Here is a 22,087-nt window from a genome sequence, read left to right as displayed (position 1 = left end):
ATACAGAATAAAACTACTGTCCATTATAATAGTGTTGAGTTGTCCATGGAGTGGAGAGAGTCCTAGATTATACAGAATAAAACTTCTGTACAGTATAATAGTGTTGAGTTGTCCATGGGGTGGAGAGAGTCCTAGATTATACAGAATAAAACCACTGTACAGTATAAGAGTACTGAGTTGTCCATGGGTGGAGAGAGTCCTAGATTATACAGAATAAAACTACTGTCCATTATAATAGTGTTGAGTTGTCCATTGGGGTGGAGTCTCAGAGTTCTAGATTATACAGAATAAAACTAATGTACAGTATAATAGTGATGGGTTGTCCATTGGGGTGGAGAGTCCTAGATTTGGCAGAATAAAACTAATGTACAGTATAATGGTGTTAAGTTGTCCATTGGGGTGGAGAGAGTCCTAGATTATACAGAATAAGACTTATGTACAGTATAATAGTGATGAGTTGTCCATTGGGGTGGAGAGTCCTAGATTTGGCAGAATAAAAGTAATGTACAGTATAATGGTGTTGAGTTGTCCATTGGGGTGGAGAGTCCTAGATTATACAGAATGAAACTACTGTAGAAGATAATAGTGATGAGTTGTCAGTGGTGGAAAGAGTCTTAGATTATACAGAAACATACTACTATACAAGGTAATAGTGTTGAGTTGTCCATGGGGTAGAGAGAGAGAGTCCTAGATTATACAGAATAAGACTACTGTACAGTATAATAGCAGACCTGCCAACCCTTATGATTTTGCCATAAGCCTTTTGAAAATTTGTAACCCTTGAAATACAAAGTTACAGCATAAAAGCAAAAACTACAGAAAAATGATCATTGCCAAAAACTTAAGAAAATTTGTTCACCCGTGTTTGTTTTGGATCTGGGTTTCGTATTAGAAGCACATTGGACACTTCAAACTGCACCTATTTGTTCATGTGAAGTGTCTGCATGATCAGATTGTTGATTATAGATTATTTTTTTAAAATGTTGTCCAGCAAGCAATGCATGTTTAAGATGAAAGGGAAAAAAAGCCTCTTTAAAAGTGTTAATAATCAACATAGAAGAATAAAAAGAGTATTCAGATTCTTGTGAATAAAAGCCGGAAGGGACACAGTTACGTTAATTGGACAGCATGTGCCAATTTGAGTATGACTTATGGTGGGAGATATGATAGTCATCGTCATGTGAAATTGAAAAAGAATTTCCAAGAATTATGTCAAGTTGAGAGATAGCAACAAGCCATTGAGCTGCATAGGGTTTGGAACTAAAGTTTGTGCAACTGTACTAGTGGTAAATAAAGTATATGTGTACTTTACAAACTTTTCAGTTGAATATAATGTTTATCTTTGCTGCATTTTCAAATACCAAACTTTTAATGACATTTTCCAGTTTTACTTTAGCAGTTTATGATATTTTTCACACCTTACTGAAACTGGTCAAACTTACGGGAAAAAATCAACTGCCCCGTCTGGGTTGGCAGGTCTGTAATAGTATTGAGTTGTCCATGGGATGGAGAGAGTCCTAGATTATGCAGAATAAAACTTCTGTACAGTATAATAGTGTTGAGTTACTGTCCATGGGGTGGAGAGAGTCCTAGATTATACAGAATAAAACTACTGTACAGTATAAAAGTATGGAGTTGTCCTTGGGGTGAAGAGAGTCCTAGATTATACAGAATAAAACTTCTGTACAGTATAATAGTATTGAGTTGTCCATGAGGTGGAGAGAGTCCTAGATTATACAGAATAAAACCACTGTACAGTATAAGAGTATTGAGTTGTCCATGGGGTGGAGAGAGTCCTAGATTATGCAGAATAAAACTACTGTCCATTATAATAGTGTTGAGTTACTGTCCATGGGGTGGAGAGAGTCCTGGATTATACAGAATAAAACCACTGTACAATATAAGAGTATTGAGTTGTCCATGGGGTGGAGAGAGTCCTAGATTATACAGAATAAAACTTCTGTACAGTATAATAGTACTGAGTTGTCCATGGGGTGGAGAGAGTCCTAGATTATACAGAATAAAACCACTGTACAGTATAAGAGTATTGAGTTGTCCATTGGGGTGGAGAGAGTCCTAGATTATGCAGAAAGAAAACTTCTGTACCATATAATAGTGCTGAATTGTCATTGGTTGAGGGAGTCCTAGATTATGCAGAAATTTAAGACACTACTTACCAGACTAACCTTCAGAGTGGAACATGTTATGTTGCATTGTACAGAGTTACAATATATATGGTACTACTTTCACAGTGTAATCAGATCAATGACCATAAATCTCTTATAAAAGGAGGGGTTATATTGAGGTGTGGTGTATGTGTGGTTTGGATTTTTAATGTAGCTTTAACAATTTTTCAGTCATATCACTACGATGTCTGCAGTGTGACAGTTTACAGTGATGTTTTGCACTGGGGCATCATGTCACAGACATGTAGCATGGTGTCCCGCCCAGTCACATTATCCTGACACCAGGCCGACCAGTCCTAACACTGACCTCTTAATGCTGAGCACCAAGTTAGGCAGCTGTTAGTACCATTTTTGTAAGTCTTTGGTATGACTCAGCTGGGGATCGAATCTGCGACCTTCCACATCCGAGGCGGATGTTCTAACCACTAGGCCACTGGAGTGGTCCTCAGATCAATACCTTAAATCATGCACTATAAAATGAAGTGTTGTACTGAAAGTCTTGTTGTGAGTGACCACTGTACTTATTTGATGATATGTCTCTGTCCTACATCACAAAGTTTTACATGGGATGCCCCCAGCTTCAGCAAAATTTATTACCCTGGTTCCTCGTTTTATTATGGGAGAAATAATGTGCTGTACATGCCACAGATGGGCAGACACTAAGCCACATACATGTTGGTATTGCTGATTAAACTGAGGCGGGTGAGATGCTTAGCTAGTGTCTCAGTAGCTGCTTTTCCAGAGTTTTGATAATGTCTGTATTAAACATCATTGTGTACATGGCAGTAAGCTGAGGAGAAATAAAAATTGTCTCCATGCTTCCAACAGCCTGCCTGACAAAGATGCTAGCATCCATATTTATAAACCAAAGTTGATGTGATGCAAATCCTCAACAACAGCCTGATGAGTTCAGTGAAATGCAAATTCTCTGCATATTTCATAGAGTTGTGTCCCTTGATTGTCTTAATAAAGGCATTTCTAATGCACAACCTAATGTACAGTCTAGACTAACATTTATTTATAAGGTTAGACTTCACATTTATTTTTTAAGGTTAGACTTAACATTTATTTACATGGTTTCAACCAAATTTGCTATGAAGGTTAATCAGAAAAAGACCAGACCTACCTATATTTCCTAGAGTGATTGCCATTGGTCACTCTGGTGTATGCCATAGATGTATAATCTTGTTTAGTTTCTGGTTTCTATATGTATTGCAGTATTAAATTTGAACCAGATTTTCTTAGTTATTTTGCCTCAGCAAGATTTCTTGGTAAACTTATTCTACGTAAGTCTAGAGTTATGGCCCTTGATTATGGCGAACACTTTACCTTCTACATTTATTATTCGATGTTTGAACCAAATTGGCACTTAAGCTTCATATCAGAAAAGCTTGGATGAATGGAGTGGTAGACAGATATAAAGATTGACACCTGCCAGTACCTTTCATTTTATACACAATTACACATTACACATTGTGTAGTCAATCAATATTTTGGGTGTGTAGTGGCAGGGGACATTAGCCATTAGTGGGTAAAAAGATCAGTGGCTGTCAGAAAGGTGGATGATTGATTCCACTAAACTGATTAGGCAAAAAAATATGTTTCTGGTTGGCTGACCATCTTCACTTCTCATTGTAGACCCTAGCCCCCCCCCCCATTGTAAAAAAAAAATCACAAAAATCACATTAAACATACATCATGTTGTTTTGTTTTTTTCTGAAAGACCTGGCAAGCATAATTTTTAAAACAAGTGCAATAGGAAATATTTGTTTTGCCTTATCAGAAGCAAATCTTTTTTGTGGAGTTTATTTAGTGCATTTTCATTCACTGTCATCCCCCAGCACCCCAACCAGTTCTTAATTGTGTATTATCTCAAATTATACACAAAACACGTTCTTAAAAGTTTACAATGACATGCATTTTTTAAAGCCTTAATTTATTTTTGACAATCTTCTGTAGTCCTAATATACATCTGTAGTCCAAAAGACAACTTTAAAGTTATGTTACCCTTTGTCCTACAGATACTTACGATGGACTTGGTTGTTATCATGCACAACTATGAATGCAAAATCAGAGTTCAGATCAATTCAGAAAATTCAGATACTTGTTTGAAATTAATAAAATTCCAGGCTAGTCAAGATCTTGCAGTGTATGGTCTGCATTAATTTTGTTTTGCACATGATACCTATATGTGGTAGAGCCAGTTGTTGTATTTGTTTTAACACAGCTAATTAAAAGATGTCATTTCCACTCTAATAGGAGGTGTGGAAATTTTATCCTTTTGCCAGTTCCATCATAGGTTTGCTATTGTTGTGGGGTTTAATGCCATTTTTCTGCACAAGATACATGGGGGCCAGTATTAATGGTGGAGGAAGAACCCGGGAAAGAACCACCGACCCACGAGAAACTACTGGCAAGCTTTCTCGCATACCCACATAGGCCGAACCCAAGACTCTAACCCACACAGAGGTGAGATGGCAGTGATATGTAACAGTGAGCGCTTTAGACCATTCTCAGCCACTCGAGGCCCCAGTCTGGTCATTCTCAGCCACTTTGGGCCCCAGTAAGGTCATTCTCAGCCACTCAGGGCCCCAGTTAGGTCATCTTCAGCCACTCAGGGCCCCAGTTAAGTCATTCTCAGCCACTTTGGGCCCCAGTAAGGTCATTCTCAGCCACTCAGGGCCCCAGTTAAGTCATTCTCAGCCACTCTGGGCCCCAGTAAGGTCATTCTCAGCCACTCTGGGCCCCAGTTAGATCATTTTCAGCCACTCAGGGCCCCAGTTAAGTCATTCTCAGCCACTTTGGGCCCCAGTAAGGTCATTCTCAGCCACTCTGGGCCCCAGTTAGGTCATTCTCAGTCACTCAGGGCCCCAGTTAAGTCATTCTCAGCCACTCTGGGCCCCAGTAAGGTCATTCTCAGCCACTCTGGGCCCCAGTTAGGTCATTTTCAGCCACTCAGGGCCCCAGTTAAGTCATTCTCAGCCACTTTGAGCCCCAGTAAGGTCATTCTCAGCCACTCGAGGCCCCAGTCTGGTCATTCTCAGCCACTTTGGGCCCCAGTAAGGTCATTCTCAGCCACTCTGGGCCCCAGTTAGGTCATTTTCAGCCACTCAGGGCCCCAGTTAAGTCATTCTCAGCCACTCTGGGCCCCAGTAAGGTCATTCTCAGCCACTCTGGGCCCCAGTTAGGTCATTTTCAGCCACTCGGGGCCCCAGTTAGGTCATTCTCAGCCACTCTGGGCCCCATTAAGGTCATTCTCAGCCACTCTGGGCCCCAGTTAGGTCATTCTCAGCCACTTGGGGCCCCAGTTAGGTCATTCTCAGCCACTCAGGGCCCCAGTTAGGTTTGCAGCTGATGAAGACAAGGACCAGATATTATAATCGATCATACTGGGAGTATTGGGATAGAAGGGGGAACAAAGAATATGAAATTACTGTAAGAAAAATTGATCATTATTATGATGTTAGCTTCCAATAATTAGTTCCTAGACTTGCATTCCTATCCCATCCCTTTTAGCCATGTTAGTGCCAACTTCTTGTTTATTGTTGCCTTGATTTTGAGTTCCAGCAGTTTGTATGGGGTATATTTGATGGCAAGACACGTGGTGGCTTTTCATGGTGGAGGAAATTTAATTCTGAATAGCAGATATTTTTTATTTGCAATCAGTCCTCCATGAAAGTAAAACAAAAGTGAAAGTTTCATACAATGTTAAAGCCATAATGATTACAGTAAAAAAAATTGTAAGATAAGAAGCAAGAAGTATTTACAACGCTGAAATAACTGTACAGTAACTTGGATGAAAATTACTAGCTTTGGATTAGCAGCCATTATATGTCTTGCAGGGCCTGTTCAGCAGGGGTACATAATTTGCATGTTTTAAATATGGCCAGCACAGACACCATCTTGAAAATCTTCCTATTGCTCAAGAATGTTGTAGGTCTCAGCCATTAAAGAAAAAGAAACAGTCATATCTTGGATGCCTAGACATTCTTGTTTCTTATGTTGAGCAACAGTTCCTTTGAGTGACTCTTATTTCAAATGGAGGTGTGAATTCCCCCACCCCACCCCCACCCCACTCCGAAAACAGTTATAGTTCTACAATACACCCTACCCTTGTTTTGCCACCTTTTGAATGGAACCTGGCAAAATTCAGGCACTTTATCACTGAGCAATCAAGACAGTTAGTAGAGCCTATCAAGTGTAGCAGTTTGGATCAATATAAAGTAGATCTTATCACAGATACATCAGTGGCTTGTTAGTTTTCTGTCTCTCAGGATAAAGGCACTGAAGTGCTGTTAATCAGCTCAGGCCATTTAGGCCTTTCACTTGTTTGTAACTAAATTTGTCTGTAATGAAATTAATATGGAATGTAGAACAGAAGACCCAGTGTCTTTATCTCAGCTTCCATGGATTTTTCCAGGGTAATTGGCAGCAGGCAATTAGAGTCCTTTATTCTGGGGAAAATGTGATAAATTGAGAATAAAAGTTTTCAGTGTTAAATTATAAAGAGGTGCAAATCAGTATGATTTTACAGTATTTCATCTCATGATGTTGGGGTTATTGTACCAGATTCTTAATCAGAATGGTGCAGGTTCAAATCCTGGTTTGGCTGTCATGGTATACCTCTGGGGAAAACTTTATTCCTGTGAACCGTAGCATAATTTAAACTTGTATGTGTTGATGTGCCATACAGCATGAATCAATCAACTATTTACATTTGGATTATACACAACAATTTGCCCCTTCCACCATCAGATGTTGAATAGTTTGATGTTCAAGTAATGTTTTTGTTTTAATTGCATGATGAAATAGAGAAAAAGAATTTCCAATGCTAACCTCTCAACTCATTAACCCATGGAGGTTTTTGTCATTTTCTCCTGAAATGTGAGTAGGAAACACATTTTGTGGGCTATTTCTGAATACATTCTAATACATCGACTTCCAAGTGGTTTCCCATTAACCTAATGCCTAGTTGTGTTAGAAATGTTGTTTTTCATTGGCCATTTCGCTCGCGCATGAGCAGAAGGGTAAAAAACAATTTTATTTTTTTTTTTTTTTTGCTTTACAAATCCATCATTTTCATATCGAGACCACTCTTTATTCCAAATGCCCATCTTGCCCTACTTTTTGCAAAGGTTTATCTGTATGTGTGCAGTTCAGACTGGTCTGCCTTAGATATGAGGCCAAAAAGTCTAAAATCTGGACACAAAATTGGATTACAACCACGGGCGAATTTTGGGTAGAAAAAGTTGGGTCCAGAAAATGAGGTTTTTCCCTCTGTATTTTGTAGTGCAACTAGAACTTCCAGATTATTTGGTATCATTGTAGAGCTACATCTGTCTACCTTTCTATAATACCACCCACTTTAGTGTATCTTACATGACCTTGATGCTACAGAGCTCAGCAATAGGCTACTATCTCCTGCCACATAAATGCATCACCAGGGGTTAATGAGTTAATGCTGAGTGCCTAGTGAGGCAGCTCTTAGTACTGGCATAAAGGCCTTTCAAGTTTATACAAATGATGCTGATCAAATAATTGGCCACTGTTACAAAAATAAAAATAAAAAGGTTTGAAAGACTTCTTTTAAAACAGACACTTTTCAGAAATTTACAGTTTGACATATAGGCAGTTGTGTTCTGATGGAAAACATCCTGGCTATTTTATACAAATGATGCTATCAAAAAATGGCAATTTAAAAAAAAAAATTTTGGTCCACTCTGAACACTGATATTAGGCAGGCTTCAGATTTATATACTATATTTTGTTGTTGTTTTGAGTTTAGTGCCATTTTTCAGTACATGATGGACTATCTGTGGTGGCCAGTATATTTGGGTGGATTAAGAACCCTAGAGAACCCCCAGGAAGAACCACTGATACAATTGGAAGCTACTCGTAAGCTTTTTCATTTTCTAACTCTGGCCCAACGGAGACTTGAACCCATGCAGACAGAAATGACCTAGTCGTTGATCTGGAAAGGCAAGCGCCATAGACCACATGGCCACCATGGGCCCCTCAACGTTATATGTAAAACTGTGAAATTGGGACATAAAAATCTTAAGTAAATAAGGATCTAAATTTAGTTTTGCAGTGTGATGTTATTATCAGGATGGAAATGGTAAATTGTCAGTCATAATTGAACAGAAAAATGAAACTGCAGTTTTTATCAATAATTATTGATGTGGATAATGGCCCATTAGGGTATGTGACGGTTACATCTATTGGCCTGTACCACTTTATACTGCATTATTGGGTGTTGTTTCCAGTGATTGATCTGATACTATGTTATAAACTCTTCTCCACTACGGTGAATGATTAAAGGTTCCTGAATCAATATCTGCACCTAAATGCCCTTATAAAGATTCTAAATGGTTGCTAGGCAACACATTACTATTATGTCTTTTGGAAAATATATCTAACATAATCTTCCAATTTACACCACAGAAATGAAAATCTGTTTAGTCTCAAAGAGAAGTGTAAAGTTTGTCTTTTTTATTGGCGTTTTCCACATCTTTTGAAATCTGTATATGATGTGCTCTTGTGAAGCTATTGATTTTTCACCATCAGCCTATTGTAAAACGTCATGAATCTGATTTGAATTATTTATACATAATAGGCCTGTAGGCAACAAAATCGAAGGCATCCATTTATAGGTCAGCTACTGCAGCAAATGGAGGCTAGGGACATCTTGAAGGTCTTGAGGAAAAGAACTGGATAATTTGTGTATTTATCAGGCAGTAATTCTCACAGATAAGGATAAATTGTACAATATGTCATTTTGTGTATAGCTGGATTAAATTTTGTCGCAATGGTGAGTATATTAGTAAAATTATTTTATCATTAAAACTAGAACTGTTTGTGACATGTGGGTGGGACCTTTAATCATTTTGTTTCTTAAGAAACTTTCTTTTATCTTGTCTAACTGTTGATTTGCAAGTTATTATAGAACTGTGAGGGGAATTTCATGTTTTGTAACTCTGGCTTCCATTAAGAACAAGATGATACAATTTTCCTTTCTTGATAAGATATTTGTGATAAATGGGATCGGCTCTGATTTAAATGTTATTCAGCAACTCACTTTGTCAGTCTGAAATCCTAGGCTCAATCACCTGTTCTGGCATGTGTACTTTCAGGACTATTTTAGAAAGAAACTTGAAAGCCAGGATATGATAAGACTTGTTTGTGTCTCAGCACAAAGTCGCAAAATTTGGTTCCACCACTTTGGATGTTACGTTGATGTTAGAAGTGGAATGGGTCATCATTTGTATGGGGTGAATCTGGATGTTGGTGTGGAATGGTTTATAGCTTGTATGGGGTGAATCTGGATGTTGGTGTGGAATGGTTTATATCTTGTATGGGATGAATCCTGGATGTTGGTGTGGAATGGTTTATAGCTTGTATGGGATGAATCCTGGATGTTGGTGTGGAATGGTTTATAGCTTGTATGGGATGAATCCTGGATGTTGGTGTGGAATGGTTTATAGCTTGTATGGGATGAATCCTGGATGTTGGTGTGGAATGGTTTATAGCGTGTATGGGATGAATCCTGGATGTTGGTGTGGAATGGTTTATAGCTTGTATGGGATGAATCCTGGATGTTGGTGTGGAATGGTTTATAGCTTGTATGGGATGAATCCTGGATGTTGGTGTGGAATGGTTTATAGCTTGTATGGGGTGAATCTGGATGTTGGTGTGGAATGGTTTATAGCTTGTATGGGGTGAATCTGGATGTTGGTGTGGAATGGTTTATAGCTTGTATGGGATGAATCCTGGATGTTGGTGTGGAAAGGTTTATAGCTTGTATGGGATGAATCCTGGATGTTGGTGTGGAATGGTTTATAGCTTGTATGGGATGAATCTGGGATGTTGGTGTGGAATGGTTTATAGCTTGTATGGGATGAATCCTGGATGTTGGTGTGGAAAGGTTTATAGCTTGTATGGGATGAATCCTGGATGTTGGTGTGGAATGGTTTATAGCTTGTATGGGATGAATCCTGGATGTTGGTGTGGAATGGTTTATAGCTTCTGTGGGGTGAATCTGGGATGTTGGTGTGGAAAGGTTAAGATAGCTTGTATGGGATGAATCTGTATCTAATTATTGCTCAAATTATACTTATTCATTATTCCTTTTTTCTTTCCTGTTTCTTTTCCCTCAGTTTTAATAAATTCTGATTAAATCTGAGAGTTAAAAAAAACCCCAGTAGTTAAAAGTTTCACTTCATAGCATATTACAGTTTTCAGAGATTCACCATATATTCCATTTAGCCAGGATGGGTGATAGTTTAATATACATTTGCTGGTACTTGCTATGCAAGCAGATTAAGTTGGATCATTTCATGCAAAACAATTTGCAAAGATTGTTGGCATGGTGTTTGGTTGAATCTTGCTATTAAGTGTGCTTACAAAAGATGCATCTTGGGTAATTTCTCCATCAGTTAAATACCATCTAAGTCTTGTCTGTCTGCAAACATAGACCATGAGCAGTAGTTACGTAGTGGGCAGCGGATCAATGTCTATGCTGTTTGTTGTACTGATTACTCATTTAAAAAACTGCACAGACCTAGATCTGTTAATGCATTATGCAATGCCAAATCTGGGTCTGTGCAGTTTGTAGTTGAATCTGACTTAAAAGTGAGCCTATATGATAGTCTAAACCCCCAGTTTGTCTCAAGTGTACAATTTATACAATTTGAGCAGACCTCACTCCAGTGTTCCTAAATTCTTTCAAATTAACCATTACGTGCACGTGTAGTAACTTTGTCTGGTGCATTTGTTTAGGTTTGGTTTGTTGTTTGACAGTACTGTAACGTTATGCTGAGGCAAGTTAAGTGCTTTGATTAAGGACACTTCATGGTAGCCTATCCAGGCTGATACAAAGATGGGAATTGAACCAGTACCCTTCTGGTTACATGCCTAGTGTCTTAACCATTCAGCCACTGTAACTACACTACAAATGATAGTACATAGTAACATAGGTTCAAAATCTGTTTCTTGCCATTAAATGAATTATTTGTGACAGATGTACTCAATTTCATAAATATTCCTTTCCTGAATAAGAAAAAAATATTTGTGATTTACTGTATGTATGTTATGTGAAGGACAGTTTATGTCTGTTACAGGTAGGTGTACGGTATTGACGTTAATTTTCATACACTTTTTAGGAATTAAATTTTCAACTGACCAAATAAGGTATGGTTTAAATTACATTATTTTTTCTTAGGTACCTAAAATTTGAAGAAATTTATTTAAAGAAAATTGTTCTCTGTACATGCCAAAATAGATGAACTAAAATAAGTATGCCTTATATGGATTGATGGTGTATGAACATTTTAAGTCGATGAAAATGTGCAGACAATGCAGTTTTGTGCAATATGTATATTTGTATGAACAGCTGTGAAATGCATGATGGCTTAGGAATGTTCAAACAGCTTCTTAGTGACAGAGATCATGTGGCAGTCATTCCTTTACCAGGGGTTTCAGAATATTAAACACATAGAAATTGTCTATAACAGTTTGTAACATTATGTCCCTCTGCAATCAATACAAACCCAGCCCTGCATAATATAATTCATTATTTCAGTCAATCCCTTCAATTTGCCTTATGTCCTTAACATTCTTATGCCGTAATGACTTGAGTTGCTACATTCAATTTTCAGCTGATTGTACTGTAAATTTTATAACATTTGTCTGCTTTGACAGAGACAACAAATTTCATGGTGCTCCAGTGCTTGACATCACCATAAACTGCCACACTGCAGACATCATAGCAATTGACAGAAAATATTTTAAAGCTGAATTAAAAATCCAACTCAATGAACTTACAAAAAGTTGATGTAGTTTTATGGTCATTGCACGTTTGACAGCTTTTTTAATTACTATCCAAAGGCAGCCAATTCCTTCACATCATCAAACATTATTTTGAAACATTAATGTAGATAAATAGCAAGTATCATTTGATTTCTATTGTGAAATATACCTCGTCATCTTTCGAAAAAATTCCTTTGGCTAGAGGTGCCCACCACTTCTGTGCCAAACCTGACAAGCTAAAACATGGCTTGTAGCAGTGGCATTTTTTGCCCCTCCTAATAATATGTAAGTAAATTTTCCAAACCTGTAATATATCAAATTCACATTTTTTGACCTCAGGTGTGTACAGCATTCAGTACCTGAATATGGATTTCTTCATACAAACTACACAGTGAGAATTATAATTCTGCACTGCACAGAAGGGGGGGGGGCTGTTCATCAAAAGCACCATTTACTGCACAATCTCAACTTACTCCTGACTCTAAAAAGTGTTACTATAAAAGCACAGATTTTTTTTTATAGTGCGGATTAGAAACAGCTTGCATCAGCAGCTCCAAAAATTATGCACAGCACTAAGGTAACAATTACAGACACACTGTATAAACAGCGGGTTATTGGGCTTCTGACCAGAAAGATTTAAATGTTCTCCTTTTCTGTGGTATTTGTTAAATTAGCTGTGGAGTAGAGGGTATTATAAGAATTAACTGGTTTTTAATAAAATAAACAGGAAGTTAAAAGAATTAGGTTTGTTCAAGCTGTGGCACTTAAATAACCAGCATTGTGCCTCCATTACAGTCATATAGACGAGAGTTATCTGGATTTATTTGGGGACCTTATAATTGCTTGGATAATTGAGTCTATTTTTTTTTTTTTAATACTGTATTAGAAATGCTTGGGACATGGTGTTTGTGCAAAGTTTGGATAATGAAGATTAACATAATATTCATTCATTATTTTCATTAATTTTGGTCAGGTTCCAAGGATTTTATTTAAAACATGAATTCTAAGCAAAAAGAAAAATTAGCCACCAGAGTAGAAACATTTGGATCCCTTTAGGAATCCTGAAATTTGGTACCAATCTGAAATATTCTTTTTTTTTGTTACAAACAATATAAAAAAATTGAGATGTTGAAAACAAATGAATTCACATCAGTAATAAACCTTTTTGGTGCATACTTTTTTATCTTTTTGGTGGCGTTGTATAGCCCTAAAGTGCTTCTGCACCATAAAATCCACAGTAAAAAAAAAACAAATATATCCAGTTTCAGCCCACCCTTGTATGCAAGAATAACTTTGTGAATTTTTGATGCAATGTTGTGGATATCTTCTTTGCTCAATGTTGCATCTTAACACATTAACCCCTGGAGCTTTTTGTCATTTTTGTCTGAAAATTGAGTAGGAAACACATTTTGAAAGCTATTTCTGAATAGACTCGAAAACACCAAATCCCCGGTCATCTTTAAATAACATACTGCCTAGTTGGGTTAGAAACATCGTTTTTCATTGGCAATTTGACTCGCGCACACAAGCAGAGAGGTAAAAGGTAAGAGTTTTATTTTATTGTTTGTTTTTTTTTGTTGTTTTTTTTTTGCTAAACGGAGTCATTATTTTTGTATGGAGACCACTCTTTATTCCAAATGTCCATCTTATCGTACTTTTTGCAAAGGCTCATCTGTCTGTTTTCAGTTCATAACGGTTTGCCTTAGATCTGAGACCAAAAAGTCTAAAATCTGGACACAAAATCAGATTCCGACCACAGGCGAAATTTTGGTAGAAAAAAGTCAGGTCCAAAAAATGAGTTTTGTTTATCTGTATTTTGTAGTGCAACTAGATATTCCAGATTATTTGGTATCATTGTAGAGCTACATCTGTCTACCTTTCTATAATACCACCTGCTTTAGTGTATCTTGCAAGACCATGATGCTACAGAGCTCGGCAGTAGGCTACTACCTCCTGCCCCGTTAAGTCGTCGCTAGGGGTTAATGTGTTAAACACCAGATCTTGTGTCCCCCATTTCAAGATTCCTTTTCACTTCCCTGTGTGCTGTTTCAGCAGAGAAATATTTAAAAATCTGTCTAAAGTATTATTTTCAAGTTAGTCCACATCTATGTTGACTCAAGCGTAAAGTGCCAAACTTACCAAAAATTTTAAGATATTAGCTAAGTTCTCATTTTAAAGCAATATTTTTGACAATCGTGGATTTTAGTGTTGTTGATCTACCGTTATAATGGTAATGTGACAGCCGTAGCAATAAAATAAAATTTGTGTCATGACAGTCAAAATCAGCTGTAACAGCGATATTACGATTGCGATATGATAAAACCTATGCTGTTGCCATATATACACTATGAAAACAACAGAAAATACCATCAAATTGGTATTTTAATATTTTTGTATTCCATTTAATTGGTAGGTCAGTATTGTAAAAGTTGTAGATATTATTGCATTGATTATAAATATCATTGCAATGATACTGGCATTAAAAATACCTTTTGGAATGGTCAACTACAATATGTACTCACTTATTAGTCAAATCAAACTGTAAAACAACAAAGATCCAGATCTGACATAGCATAAGGCACCTGCAGATCAGAGTCTGTGTTGTTTATTCTACTGATTACTCCTAACAAACTGCACAGACCCAGATCTGCCAGGGCATTATGTATCAGCAGATTTGGATCTCTGCAGTTCACAGTTAGACTCACCTTTGAAGTGAGCATATACGGTAAAGTTTCATCAACAACATTTTGCATAGCAGTGATACAATTGGATATCGATGCAATGATATTTGGATACCGTTGCAACGTTACCAGTTGTTTTAACGCCTTTTGTACACTGTACTACTTGTACCACTCACACCAAACCAGAGCTAGCTATAATAGCCCTTCATTTAGTCTCATCTAATGAGATCAGCAGGTGATAAGTAAGGCTGATTGACATGGACTTGTCAGCAGTGTTGAAGAATAAACCAAGCTGACGGTATTAATTAAATACACTGTGTGCCCATTGATTTTGTGTGTAAAAGATGCTAGGATGTAAATCATTATCACTATTCATCAAGAAATACAAGGCGGTAAACTATACAGAGCAGGTGCTATATTTTGCACAGCTATTACTATAAAACTGGTTCCTTTTACACAGGAAAACGTGCAATAAGACTTGAGTTTCAGACTTTGTGATAGCAGAATATTAGGTGCTTTAAACAGCCTAAACTGGTTTTGCAGCAGTTTCGGATCAGATATCCATATAAGTTACAGCAGTCTGTGTACCACACCCAACATTGGTACAGTAGAACCTGTCTAGAAAGACCATCCTTTCTGCCAGAAAATAATGTTCTCATAAGATGATTTTACTGTACAGTAAAACCTGTCTTGTTCTCAGAGGCCACCTATCTTGAGAGACCAGATTCTTCATATACAGATTTATTGATTATATAGTATTATGAGAGACCACATCATGAGAGACCATTATGTTTTGGCAGAATGGGTGGTCTTTCAAGATGGGTTCCACTGTACTACCCGTGTTTTTCCAATATAATTTTATTCACAGGGTACTAATGTAGTAATAAGCAAGTGATCAAATAGGTTACCACATTTTCTATTAAGAAGTAAATTTGTTTAAATGCCATGTTTTGAGCTACTAAAACACTATCTGACAGTCTGTTGTTGTGGGTTTGCTACCATATTTCAGCACTTGATAGGCCTTACATGGCAGACAGTATTTCTGATGGAGAAGGAACCCAGGAAGAACCACCAACCCTTAGGCTACTTTCAAGCTTCTCCACATACTCATGTTTGCCAGACTGTCTCTACAAGGTTTGCAATGATAACTGGCTGCCATCTTTGCTGTGTCACAGATAGGTTCTTTAATTCTCATTTTCTTCATAATAAAATACAAAACTGGTAGAGACTGACAACATGTATGGAACCAGTCTAAGAAGAATAACACTGCAAAAATGGTGGCAGACTGCCCATGCAATACCTCAGAGATAATGAAATGCAATTTTTAAGGGACTTGACTTAGCATATGCATGATTTGACTTCACAAATAGAAAAATTGATAAAAGTAAATCATGCTTTTTTATTACTCAAACATTAACATATGAGCAAAATTATCACAGAAAAACATACATATCGACTATCCTCAGGTGTCCAATATTTGTTTAAGATCCACCTCCCTAATCCACAGATTTAAGTACTGATAAAAACTTTTATTTTCTGCAATAGCACAACTATCGATGACCACAAAATTTCATTATTTAACAGAAATATTTTCTTTATATGAACTAAAATGTTATCCATCTAATAAACATAATATGGATAAAAATCTGAATTTATCAGTTGACTCATAATTCATCACTGATCAGAAACATCGCACTATTTCATTTGACGATGATTGATTTGGATTGAGGCCTTTGACTTAGATGGTGAATAAAATCCCTTTCGACTGTAATATTTGTTTTAGTACTAAATATTTATTGCAAGTAGTGCATTGTACTTATCCTTGAGATTTTCAAAGATTCATGGTCATAAATTTTATGCTAACAGAATTGGAGAATTTTGAACCAAATTTTTTCATCTACTAGAAAGAGGAGTTTGGCCATGATGATAAATAAATAGACATATAAATACATGTTGTATATGTACTCACTTGTAAGTCAAGTGCAACTGAACTGCAAACAATATTGACCCTAATCTGTTGTCACAGAATGTGCTGACAGATCAGGGTCTGTGTGGTTTGTTCTGCTGATCACTCCTAACAGACTGCATACATCCATATAAAGAATACCTCGCTATCAGATTCCTTTGGTTAATTTCATCATGTTCAGACTTTTTACAGAGAACTCTTGCTGTCAGTGACATTTTATGACCCTTCAGCCTTGGGAAAATAATCAAGTAAATCATTGTAATATACATGTATACAAAGTTTCCAGAATTATTGTCGTTGCATCCATTCACAAAACATTGCAGTTTTATTAAATGAACCGTGTAACTTGAGTTTTCTTTCCAAAGTATTTTGACACTTTACATAATTTTTTCCAGATATTTTCAGATGTCCAAATTATGACCAGTCCAGAATAAGGTTATTGCTAATTGAGTTATTTGAATATTTGTTACCTTTGAGTATTATTTGTTTATGCTCTTGTTTTGTTACCAGTTTTAGTTTTTTTGAACATGCTTTCTGTAAACAAAAGTGAGCTGATGGTGTTGCCTTAGCGCCCATTGTACTGCATCATCATTTCAGGATTGACAATTATTTGTACTTGATTTTAGTCATGGCAGCATTTGGACTTTAAGGCCATTTAAATTTGTTAAGTGGATATTGATCTGTCATGAAATATGGCCACCATTAGTATAGTAAAACCTAGTTTAAGTAATTTCTAAAAACCCACTCAGTATTAATTTAATCACATTTGACAAAATGGATCCTGACATGTGGTTCATTCAAATTTGGTATGAAGGGTGTTATGAGTTTTTTTAAAGTCAATTCTGCTCTTAAGCTTCCTGATAATAAACATGGGGTTTTCACTAAAAGATCTGTGATTTCCACTTGGTATTACATGTAATGAACACGGTGCTGATGTGAACTCTAACATGGCAGCCCCAAATCTTGTTATCACTACTTCTTCTAAACAGATGGCCATAATATATTGGTATTTTTACCCTATCTGGTTGATCCTAATTAATAATGGTTCCAATCAGACCTCTGATATATTCTCCAAGGTAAGATCTCTTGAAAATGTTGTTGCCACTTCTCCTGAACAGATGGTAGTATAGACATGGGGTTTTCACTACAAGGGTTTTTATGATATCTTGGTGGCCCTAATTAAAAAAAACGGTGCTGATCAAGCCTCCAACATGATGGCAATGGTGGACATATTGAAATTCTTGTTATTACTTGTGCTTTTTAAAGGATGGTCAGTCATGTTGATGTGGGATTTTCACTAAAACACTCTTCACTGTTTTTGGTCCTGAATGACAATTATTCTAATGCGACCTAAATCTTAACATTTTCTGTAACATTTGATTCTTCAGAACAGCTGCTTTTTCCACCTTTGTTTAAAACAAAATTAAGAAAACTATGGGTTTTTTTTCAATACATAGTTCAACCTGTATTCAAATGATGCTGACAGCCTTTCTGAATTCTTTATATGGCCAGTTTTCATGAAATCCGACTGAAATCAGATCTCCTATGTCCTACATCAGGCGCTGGCAACCTTAGTAGCATGCATGCCACAAGGTGGCACGTCGAGATGTTTTGTGTGGCATATGAAGGGCAGCTAAAAATCGTGATTTTAAGTTTTACCCTTTACTGGTGGCACACACTCGTTCATTTTGTAATTAAAAGGTGGCAGGCTATGTAAAATAGGTTGCCAACCCCTGTCTTACATGAAGATGTGATAGTGGCTATTTGGGTGTCATGTTCTGGAGACCTTTGAATTAACCAATGGAAATGCAGCTGTCAGAAAATTGAAAGTGAAATAAATCATTTGGCACACATTGATGCTCTTCAGCAATACTGCTCATTTTTCCAAACAAGAAGGTGTAAGATTTCATCTGATTGGCTGATAAAATTAGCAATTATGGTAATAACATAGGTCACCAGATCCTGACAGATATTTACTATCATTGTTTTTTTCCCCTTCAATTTTTTTTTTTCTGAAATTAAATTTTCGTTAATGTGATTATCAATATATTGGACAAAGGCAGGCATTTAAAATTCAGAAATTTTCAATATTTTGAGGCTTATTACAGAGTTGTATAATCTGTATGGCTGTAATTAGCAATTAAGAGAAGTCCTTAATTAATTCTACTGCATATGATGACCTGATCATCTTCTTTACTTGCAGAATTTGTGCTGTGTCTAAGTTGGACCTACATCACTTGAAATCAACATTTAAGCACATAAAAGTGATGCACTACTCACTAGTACATGAGTCAAACCTAAATTGACCAAAAACAAATCAGCTGCATATAAAAGCCAAGATATATAGTCACATTTTTGCATTAGTCACTACATGCATTTGCATTAGTCACTTCATGATTACAATGACAACTTATATATGAAGACCACTTCCAGATGCATGTTTCCCTGTATGGTTGCTATTTATACATTCATTTTCTGTGTTTATTTGCCAAGTTTATGCAGCAAATTTCAGAATGTTTCACTCTTTTTATTCCAGGATCCCCCTGAGAATTTAGTCAATTCCAAGCCTGAAAAGAAACCAGAGAGTAGGCGTTCGTTCCTTCCCCCACCCAAGTCATACTCAAAGCCAACATTTTCGGAAGATCTGGTGCCTAAAACTCAGCCTATACCAATTCCAGTATCCCCAATTTCCAAAGTCACTCCAGAAGAATGTGAAACGGAGGCCTCAGAATTCGTTGTAGGTGATCGTGTTTGTATAAGTGGGGTAAAAACTGGCACCTTACTATATTTCGGAAGCTTTCATTTGGCTGAGGGATTGTGGTGTGGAATCGCTCTTGATGAACCAGATGGAAACCATGATGGTTTGGTAAAAGATATTCGTTATTTCACATGCCGTAAAGGTCATGGAATTTTCGCTCCAGTAGATAAAGTCTCTAACATACATGCAAAAAAGAAACAAAACACTGCTGAGCTCATAGGGTCTCCACCATCTCAGATTTCAGCACTGTCACCGTACAGGAAGTTAGATAGTATTCACCAGAAACAGTTACATGAATTTGAGAAAGAACCTGATGAAACTGAGACTTTGCATTCAGTTTTAGAAAGAAAGCTTCAAACAGTGCCCAAGAGAAACCTCTCCAGACAGGGATACGGTGTGTCAAGGTCAAAAACTGACGGAAGTTTCATTGAGGAGGAGATTGAAGTTGTGGAGGAGGCAGATAAGGATAGTCCTTCAAAACGGGTTGGTGATAAAGAGGGTTTCAATCGTACATACAACTTGGGGAACGAAATCTATGGTAGCCCAGAACATGCTGTCTCGCTTGGAGGTAGTTCAGGGGGTGATGACTCATGGAGTCTGAGTTCTAAACCGTGTTTAGTGGGAAATGCGAAGCAGTATATGAACATTACATTTGACAGTGAAGGTCAAGAAAGTAAAGAAGGTGAGAGCACAGAAAGTAAAGAATCCAATATTGTAGAGACTGAGGAATCCCCTTCACCTGAATTTATATTTGATCAAGAGATGATTGAAGATGGAGAATTTGACACAGAAAATATTCAGATTCTAACAGAGGCACAGTTAATTGCTCATGGACTCGAAATTAGCCATGACTCTAGTCTTGGCCTTTTGTCGAGTTTTATGCTAGAAAAAACAAGTGATATTCTAGAATTAGTAGAATATGAGGCAGAAGAAAACAACTTAAGACAAGAAGATATGGAGGAGTTAGGAAACGAAAATAAATCCCTGAATGCTGCTGTTCATTTTCTAGACTTTGAGTCATCAACACCAATTATAACCAAAACACAAAGTGTAACTCACAATGATACATACGTTCTTAATGACCAGAATGATACATACACTGTTGGTGATGAAATGGATCAGTTGAAGTGCATGTCAAAATTTGATAGCACATTTACTATGGATGTTCAAGCTGAAAGCAAGGAACAGGAAATACCAATGATTTTGCATGACAGAGTTGACCTTCTTTCGAAGGGCCCAATGGTTGATTCTGGGATATCCCTTAAAGGTTCCATGACAGATTCACAAGCAAGTTCAATGACGGAATCTGTGACCTCACTTTGCAGTTCTGTAGTGGATTCTTTACCATCTATGCGTGGTTCAATGTTGGATTCGGGAATATCATTGCCTGGTATAATGGTTGAATCTGGAGTTTCCTTAAAAGGAGATTCTGAGAATGTTCCAAATTTGGAGGAAGAGCAAATAAAAATGCGTGTACATATTTGTCAGGAAGATCAGAAGCTGATTACAGATTTAGAAGATGGCCATAACAAAAAAGTGCGACCAGTGTCATTGATATCATTAGCAAGTGCTGATACAGGTAGGTTCATAGGGCTGTAAAAATTTAAGAACTCCTAATTGGGATTTTCGGAAATATCATTCTTTGCAATATTTTTTCAGGTTTTTATGAACTGTTAGGCAAATAAAAGAGATTTTTTACTTTTAAAGCAAAACATTGGCTTCCTTATTGTTGTTGTTGTTGTAGGGTTTAATGCCATTTTTCAGCACACGAAAGGCTGTACATGGTGGCCAGTATTAATGGTGGAGGAAGAACCCGGGAAAACCCCAGAAAGAAACACTGACCCACGAGAAGCTACTGGCAAGCTTTCTCACATACCCACATTAGCTGAATCCAAGACTCGAACCCACGCAGGCAGAGGCGAGACGGTTGGCTTCCTTTGCGACATGTTCTGGACTGATTAGAAGTTATGGCAGTATATACAAAATTAATCAATAACTGATGCACATTAGATGTTAAGCAATGTTGAATATAGCCATTTGTCAGTGATAGAAAATGCAGACATATTTAGCCTCAAGGTGCAAATGTGCATCTACTCTGTTCCAGGCTGTGTAAGTAATAAAGTTTTCCTCAACACAGCCTATTATACCAAGACTGGACAAGAGGATGAGTGTTTTTTCCTGAGCTGTTGATTTCAGCAGGGAATATGGATAAACATTAACCTGAAATTTAGTTCAGAGAATTACTTTTTATGCCCTGAGATCAATATGGAAGGAACTTGTATCTGTACACAAGTTTGTTTGTACATCCATCAAACCTTTGTTAAATTTTGTTTTAACACCATTTTTTCCTGCAGTGGTTTTTACATGGTCACATAAAACAGGTGTGTGTGGGTGATTCATTTTCTGAGAATGTTTCTCTTGACATACATTGTTCTCAAAGGCTTGCTTCATTGTTATAAATCCTGCAAGTTTTACGCATATAAGCGAGTCTGCATAACCCATTTTTGAATTTTTATTTTATGTATAAATTGTAAAGCATATTTTTCGTGTCTCAAAATGCAAGAGATGTTTGGAGCAGTAAGTGTTGCAGTGGGAAGATCTAAATACCGAGAAATCCTTTTATCCTGTCTTTAGTTGAAGCTAGACATGGTGATCACTTTGGCATCCAATTATGTACCAGTCCACACCC

The 22,087-nt window shown here is 37.0% G+C and overlaps 1 protein-coding gene across 3 annotated transcripts in view; it reads left to right on the top strand.

Moving 5' to 3' along the window:
• LOC149798257 (uncharacterized) overlaps positions 1–22,087 on the top strand; it is a 298,006-nt gene that overhangs the window by 96,644 nt on the left and 179,275 nt on the right. For all 3 annotated transcript variants that reach the window (XM_089963392.1, XM_089963390.1, XM_089963391.1), the window contains exon 4: positions 19,177–20,977. In XM_089963392.1, the coding sequence (XP_089819518.1) occupies positions 19,177–20,977 (1,801 nt within the window). The remainder of the gene's footprint in view (positions 1–19,176; positions 20,978–22,087) is intronic.

This window comes from Sinohyriopsis cumingii, chromosome 6 (genome assembly GCF_028554795.1).
Source record: "Sinohyriopsis cumingii isolate HCF-2022 chromosome 6, ASM2855479v2, whole genome shotgun sequence".
In the NCBI taxonomy this organism is placed as follows: Eukaryota; Metazoa; Mollusca; class Bivalvia; order Unionida; family Unionidae; genus Sinohyriopsis; species Sinohyriopsis cumingii.
The sequence above is the reverse complement of the archived record's forward strand: the minus strand, read 5'-3'. Positions and strand labels throughout refer to the sequence as shown.